The 7,583-nt window shown below is 55.0% G+C and overlaps 1 protein-coding gene across 1 annotated transcript in view; it reads left to right on the forward strand.

Moving 5' to 3' along the window:
• The window catches only part of MYO7A (myosin VIIA), a 107,839-nt gene that overhangs the window by 33,118 nt on the left and 67,138 nt on the right, over positions 1–7,583 (forward strand). Inside the window, exons 9-15 of the mRNA XM_010831775.1 lie at positions 812–965; positions 1,684–1,760; positions 2,314–2,433; positions 3,175–3,317; positions 4,289–4,499; positions 4,893–5,028; positions 7,542–7,582. Coding sequence (XP_010830077.1) covers positions 812–965; positions 1,684–1,760; positions 2,314–2,433; positions 3,175–3,317; positions 4,289–4,499; positions 4,893–5,028; positions 7,542–7,582 — 882 coding nt within the window. The remainder of the gene's footprint in view (positions 1–811; positions 966–1,683; positions 1,761–2,313; positions 2,434–3,174; positions 3,318–4,288; positions 4,500–4,892; positions 5,029–7,541; position 7,583) is intronic.

The following is a 7,583-nucleotide window of genomic DNA, read 5'->3' on the forward strand; positions in this document are numbered from 1 at the left end:
CCCACCCCCCCCAGGATTGTGGAGCACAGGCTGCTGTGGCTTCAGCCTTGGGTGCTAGCTGGTTGCCAGGCCCTGGTGCCAGCCTCTTGCTGGGGTCTGGCCACCAAGGATAAGGGGGCCAGAGGCCTTTGCTGCCACTCAGTGCCACTGAGGGGCCATGCACACAGCAGGCTGGCTTGGGGGGGCACTGGCTTCCTCTGCCCTGGGAGGAGCCCATGCCTGGTTGTCTAGACTCAAGCTTGGCCAGCCGCGTGGACACAAACACGGGCTACAGCACTTGAGGGATATGGGACAACAAAGGCGTGTGTGTGTTGTAGGTGACAGGCCTTCCTGGACACTTCCTTTAGCTGGCTGGCACACTTGGACACACACACACACACACACGTCTCATAGGCACACACAGTGGGGCAGACCCCTTGACACCCTACCTGTCCACAGTCACCACCCCACCTTCCACCCCAGGCTGCACCTGGTGAGGGGTTCAAGTCCCTGAGAGTGTGTGTCCATAGCGGGTGAGGGGCATGGTAAGGCCTTGGTGCTGTGACTGCAGGGCAGGGTGGCAGTGGCAAGCCTGGCATCAGTGACCTGGGTCCTCTCACTCTTGGGAAGAAGGGGCATCCAGGCTCCCCTGATGCAGGAACGTGTTCTTGAGAAGCCCAGCCAGGAGCTTTCTAGATTTTCTGGAGGAGTCCTAGGTGAGGTCAGTGCCCAGAAACCCAGGCTGGCCCAGCCCAGGCACTGCCTCTCTGGGGGTAACCTATGGTCTCTGTGACACCCTCCTGCTCCCTGCTTTCCAACTTCCTGCCACCAGGGTAACTGTGTAACCTGTGAGGGCCGCGAGGACAGCCAGGAATATGCCAACATCCGCTCAGCCATGAAGGTGCTCATGTTCACGGACACGGAGAACTGGGAGATCTCGAAGCTGCTAGCTGCCATCCTGCATCTGGGCAACCTGCAGTATGAGGGTAAGGGGCCCAGCGGCCACCTCTAGCGAGGAGGGAAGGCTAGCGAAGGACACGCGTTCTATCGTCCAGCACTCCCAGGGCACTGACAGTGTGCCGGGCTGGGGGGTGGTGCCAGGCCATGGCAGGTGCCGGGTCCACTCTGCTCTTGCTCTGGTGTCCAGTGTGGTTCCTGGACTGAGCAAGAGCCCTAGGAAAGTTTGCTCAGTGAATGAATGAATGATCCCAGATCTAAGGCGCTCACAGTCTAATGAGTCTTGAAAGACAGAGACATGGGGAACGGGTGCACTGAGCACAAACAAGAGCTGTGCAAAGGTCCTGAGGCCTGACAGAGTAAGGCACATCTGGGGAAGGGCGGATGGTGTCAGGCCCAGAGCAAGGCAAATTCACCAGGCCTGTATCAGGAGTCCCTGCTTACTCTGGGCGTCTGGAGTGGGGGTCACGGGAGGTAGGGGGGCATGATTGCTAGGGTTTGCTTACTTGGATGTCAGGCAGAGGGCTAGATGCTGGGCATTCCTGCTTCCTGCCCTCATGGTGCCCATGGCTCATGGAGACAACATTCGTCAGACAGCTATTAGCCCAGAAAAGCATTTAATCCTGGTGCTGGTGCCCTCCGTAGACAGGCCAGTCCCCCTGAGCATGGGCAGAGCCACCCCGTTGCCCTAGGCTGTCCCCCACCCCCACCTCCCTTGCCTGACGCTGTGCCTGGTGCCGCTGACAGACCGCACGTTTGAAAACCTGGATGCCTGCGAGGTCCTCTTCTCGCCATCCCTGGCCACAGCCGCGTCCTTGCTGGAGGTCAGTGAGAGTCTGCTGTCCCCGTCTGCTGTTCTTTCTCTCAGAGGGACCGGTTTTGACTTCTGGCGCAGGGAGCTGGGGCCCTCTGCTTGGAGAATCCTGGGAGTTCAACACTGAGAACCAACCAGCTGTGTGCAGGATTTGTGCTGGCACCGGGTCCCAGAGGAGGAGTGGAAACCTAGTACAGCTGCTCCTGGAGAGGGAGGGGGTCTGGGGACCCTGAGCGGGTCAATCAGTCTTCTAGTAAATATATACTAGCCTCTGCATTGAGTTGGAAAACTGGGATGAATAAAGTCAGAGTCTGAGCCAGTGGAGCCAGTCCTGGAGGGACAGGTGACATCCTGGGGGTGGGAAGGGGCTGTGGAGGAGAGAGGCATTTGGGTGGTTTTGACGACTGGGGAGGACTGGGCTGTGGGCTGTGGGGAAGGGTTTTCCCAGTGGAGGGAGCAGGCTGGGCCAGGCCTGACTGGAAAGCAGGAGGGGTTCTAGATGTGGCTGAGGGAGGGGCGGGCTGGCAGGGGGCTGAGTGAGCGCCTGGATGTTGCCCTACCAGGTGAACCCCCGAGACCTGATGAACTGCCTGACCAGCCGCACCCTCATCACTCGCGGGGAGACAGTGTCCACTCCGCTCAGCAGGGAGCAGGCGCTGGACGTGCGAGATGCCTTCGTCAAGGTGGAGTGGCCACCTGCTCTCCTCGCCCCACGAAAGGCTGGGTAGTTGATGGGCAGGAGCCGAGGAGCCCACAGAGCTGGAGGGATGTCAGCCTTGACCCCGCTCTGCCCTTGGGTCCAGCTCCAGCCACTGGCTGTCTGGGGCCTGGACAAGAGTCTGCCTTCCCCCTGAGCCCGATTCGTCCATCCCACAAGGGGCTGGGACTCGTGTTCTTCAAGGGCCTGAACAGCTCTGGTGACCTGACGCCTTCCACCCCTGGCCTGCTTCATGCTGAATCGTATTCACTGGCCATTCAGTCTGCTGTACTATTCCCAGCCCTGTGGATACCCTCTCTGGTCTCTACTAAAGAAGACCCCACAGAGGGGATGGGCCAGGTGGGGAGGCCCCCCAGTCCTGCCATTTTGTCGTCCATTGAGCCCTTGCCGCGTGCCAGGCCCTGTGCTGGGCTCTGGGACCCTGGAGACAATCAGGGTTGCAGGGGAGACAGAGATGGTTGGAGGGGTGGGAGCCCGAACTTCCAGGGGAGGGAAGGGGAGGTTTCTTGGTGGAGCTGATATCTCTGTAGAGCTCTGAAAAACAAGCAGACGTTATTCAGGCAGGAGAGGGTGCTCCAGGCAGAGGGAACAGCTGGAATAAAGATGGGGGGGTTTCCTGCAGCAGGAAGGGGCTGGAGTGAGGCCTCCGAGGCCCAGGCTGGTCTCCCTGGGAAGCTGTGACTTAAGCAGCTGCCTCTCCCTTCAGGGCATCTATGGGCGGCTCTTCGTGTGGATCGTGGACAAGATCAATGCAGCCATTTATAAGCCCCCTTCCCAGGAAGTGAAGAACTCTCGCCGGTCCATTGGTCTCCTGGACATTTTTGGGTTCGAGAACTTTGCAGTGAACAGGTACCATGTGGGGCTGTGTCTTGTGGGAATTTTCTTCTAAAGTATGGACTTACAGATCACATCTCTGCCTTTAAGCTGCATTTAGCTGGTCCCAAGCACACTCTTCCAGGCTGTTGAAAAATGTGACTCCAGACATCCTGGGGGCCCTTCCCCTTCCTCCCCATCCCCTCCAGTCCCTGGGCCAGCTGAGGCCAGTGTGGTGGTGGGGCAGAGGCTCTTACCCCATTGTGACACTCTATTCCCCACTGCCCATTGCTCCATTTCCAAGCTGCAAGATGCCTCAAAGCAAGTGAGGCTGAGACTGAGCAATGTTTGAGATGGGGGTCTTGGCCATGCTTGATGTCCCACCCCTCTTGGGGGCCATGTGAGGTGCAGATGGATGGAGCAGGCCCAGGAGAATGCTGGGGCTAGAGGCAGCTGGCCTTGCCCCACTTTTTAGCTATGTTACCCCTGGTAAGTCAATTTAATTCTATAATGATCAGGTGTCTCAAAGCCCTCCCCCTACCCAGAACACAAGAAGTGTCAGTCACCTGGGAGAATGCTGAGTTGGTGGCTCAGAGGTGTCACCCTCAAGGCCCTGCTTGCCAGATCTTATGAGCCCCCTTCCCATATCTGCTGATGCTTTGAATCTTTGAGGCCCACCTTCCCAGTGCCTTGGCTCTTCCTCTCCTGGGTGCTCTACCAGGGGTATGATGCCCATCGGCCAGCCCTCTCCCAGGGCCTGGTCATCCATCCTTAACTCTCCTCTGTTTCACTCAGTGACCTTGGGTGAGTGCTGTGCCCTCGCTGGGCCTCCATGCCCTCTTCTGTCATGGAGGAGGTTGGACTCACAATATGTTTCCACCTTGGAGACTGAAAATCCCAGAGGCACACTGAACACCAGGCTGGGGTCACCCCTGAGTGGCAAGGCAGGGCCTGAACACCCCTCCCCCTCGCCTGCTGCCACCCTGTCCCCTGCTCCCTCCCTGCAGCTTTGAGCAGCTCTGCATCAACTTTGCCAATGAGCACCTGCAGCAGTTCTTCGTGCGGCACGTGTTCAAGCTGGAGCAGGAGGAGTATGACCTGGAGAGCATTGACTGGCTGCACATTGAGTTCACAGACAACCAGGATGCCCTGGACATGATCGCCAACAAACCCATGAACATCATCTCCCTCATCGATGAGGAGAGCAAGTTCCCCAAGGTGGGCCTGGGGCAGGGCAGGGCAGGGCAGATGAGACTCCTTCACCCCATACGATGAAGATTCAAGTATGCCACTGGCACAGAATAGGTTCTCCAGGAACAGAATATGTCTTGGAGTCAGGGAGGGGATGCTTGCTTGACTTTAATCTTGGGAAATAGATTTTCTATACTGGGATGTACTTTCAAGGTTTTGTAATTCCAATTCACCCACTTCACAGATGGGGAAATGGAGGCCCAGAGAGCTCCTGTATTGGGATATAAATAAAGGGAGGGAGGCTCTTGGGAAAGACAGAAGGGGGTGAAAAGACAGAGGGCAGGAGAGGCAATAGGGCCTGGTGGAGAGTGGGGCGGGGAGGAGAAGGAGAGCTTGATGGGTGCTCCTCGGTTCCCACAGGGCACGGACACCACCATGTTGCATAAGCTCAACTCCCAGCACAAGCTCAACTCGAACTACATTCCCCCCAAGAACAATTACGAGACCCAGTTTGGGATCAACCACTTTGCAGGCATCGTTTACTATGAGAGTCAAGGTATAGGAGGGCCCCCTGGGGCTGGCTGTCTCTCTTTGCCTGTGTTCCCTCCCTTCCTTCCCCTTTTCCAGCCCAGGACAGACACACCAGAGTGCTGAAATACAAAGAGGGAAGGGATGTTAGGAAACATTGGGTTCAGTGCTTTTTTTTTTTTTAAGAGTTTACAAAATTTTGGTAAAATATATGTAATATAAAATTAACCATTTTAACAATTTTTAGGTTTACAATTCAGTAGCATTAACTACATTCATGATATTGTACAACTGTCACCACTCTCCAGAGTCTATCCATCACCCCAAATAGGGGCTCTGTATGCACAAAACAGTAACTCTGCATCCTCCCCTCACCCCCTAGTCCCTGATAACCTCTACTCTACTTTCTGTCTCTATGTACTTGGCCATTCTAAGCACCTCATATAAGTGGAAGCGTTCACTATTTGTCCCTTTGTGTCTGGCTTATTTCACTTAGCATAATACCCTCAAGGTTCATCCATGTTGTAGCATGTGTCAGAATTTTGTCCTTTTTATGACAATAATATTCTATTGCATACACACACACACACACACACAGAGCACGGTTTATTTATCCATTCATCTGTTGATGGACAGTTGGATTGTTTCCACCTTTTGGCTGCTATGGATAGCGCTGCTGTGAACATGGGCATTGTTGTTCAGTCATTAAGGTGTGTCCAGCTCTTTCGACCCCATGAACTACAGCATGCCAGGCTTCACCATCCTCCACTATCTCCCAGAGTTTGCTCAGATTCATATCCATTGAGTCAGTGATGCCATCCAACCATCTCATCCTCTGCTGTCCTCTTCTCCTTTTGCCTTCAATCTTCCCCTGCATCACAGTCTTTTCCAGTGAGTCGACTCTTCGCATCAGGTGGCCAAAGTATTGGTGATTCAGCTTCAACATCAGTCCTTCCAGTGAATATTCAGGGTTGATATCCTTTAGGATGGACTGGGTTGATCTCCTTGCAGTCCAGAGGACTCTCAAGAGTCTTCTCCAGCACCATAATTCAAAAGCATCAATTCTTTGGTGCTCAGCCTTCTTTATGCTGTAATTAGGGCCCTACAATTCCATCCTAGCTTCAGAGCCCCACTTCCGGTACTGGGTGCCTCCTGCAGCTCACCCATCCCCAGATGTCAAGTGGGCAGCCCCACACTGGGTCTCTGTCTGTCCACCAGCCAGGGCAGTCTGGGTCCTGGGGGAAAGGGTGCTGCTTCTCTGCAGAGTTCCTCCTCCTCAGGCACCCCGTCTTCTGCCCCACCCTATCAAGGACCCCATCAACCAGCTCCTAAATCCTCAGGCCTGGGAATGGCAGCCCTCTTTGGAGTCTGTGTGGTACAGGGAGCCTCCCTGGACTGGTGCCTGGGCTCCTAGACTCAGGTCTTAACTCTGCCCGCAGTTTGCTGTGGGTGTTAGACAGTTTGCTTAGCTTCTCTGAACATTGATTTCTTTCCTTGTCTGGGTTGGGGAAGATAATCTCCACCTGTCCCACATATACAGGGGAAGTTGTGAGCATTACAGCTGTGAGGGCAATATCCAAAATCAAGGTACTTTTACTTTTGTTCCTTTACTATTAGTTGGTACCAGACGAACTTGCATTCTCTCCTAGGGGACCCACTTAAGGAAGGTTTTTGACACCTTTGTTACCAACCTGGGTCCTTGGACTCTTTAATCCATAGAAGTTGATAAAAGCCAAGCAAGAAGTTCAGGCAAGGCTTTACTGAGGCTTGTGCTGCAGCATGAGGGAGTGAGGGAGCTCGAACAAGAAACAGGTCCCCTTGCTGGCTCCCTGAGTGGGGGGAGACTGGTTCCTTAAATGAGGTGAGGGTGGGGGCGGATTGGTGAGGTGGGTCAGGCTGGAGGGGTGGCTGGCGTGGCCTGCTCACACTCTTGGTGCTGTGTGCAGGGCTCCAAGGCAATGTCCTGCTTTTGCTCCCAGCAGAAGCAGAAATGGTAGTTGGTTTGTAGCCTTTTTGTATCTTACTGTTCATAACTGTCCAAGCCGTACATGCGCTGCAGTTATTTTTAGTCTCATAGCTTCTTTGTTTCTCAGGGAGAGGTTTGTCCAGGTGCAAGCACTCCAGTAAAGGATCCCACGCCCCAGCAGAGGGTCCAACGCCCCAGCCTATCTCATGTTTGTTCAAAAGACTAAAGCTAGCATTTCAGGCATTGGGGTGGTTTAGTGGGAAAGGTAGCCCCACTCCCTCCCGGGGACTGAGACATCCTGCCCTTCCCTTTGTCCAGGCCTGGAAGAGAGGGGCAGTGTGTGGCTGGGGAGACTGAGTTCTAGCTCTGGCTCTGCCCCTCGCTTTCTCTGTGACCTTGGGCAAGCCACTGTCCTCTCTCGGCCCCAGAGTCCCCCACTGTAAAGTGGATGTGGTTGAACTAGGGGGATTTTGAGGGTCTTTGTGGACGAGGCATGGTGGCTTTGGGAAGGGGGTGTCTTGTTGGGGGGAGGCTGCTGGAGTTGCAATGTGTGACCACTCTGTGGTGCTGCCCAGGCTTCCTGGAGAAGAACCGGGACACCCTGCATGGAGACATCA

The sequence above is a fragment of the Bison bison genome, unplaced genomic scaffold (genome assembly GCF_000754665.1).
Source record: "Bison bison bison isolate TAMUID 2011002044 unplaced genomic scaffold, Bison_UMD1.0 scf7180017864531, whole genome shotgun sequence".
Lineage (NCBI taxonomy): Eukaryota > Metazoa > Chordata > Mammalia > Artiodactyla > Bovidae > Bison > Bison bison.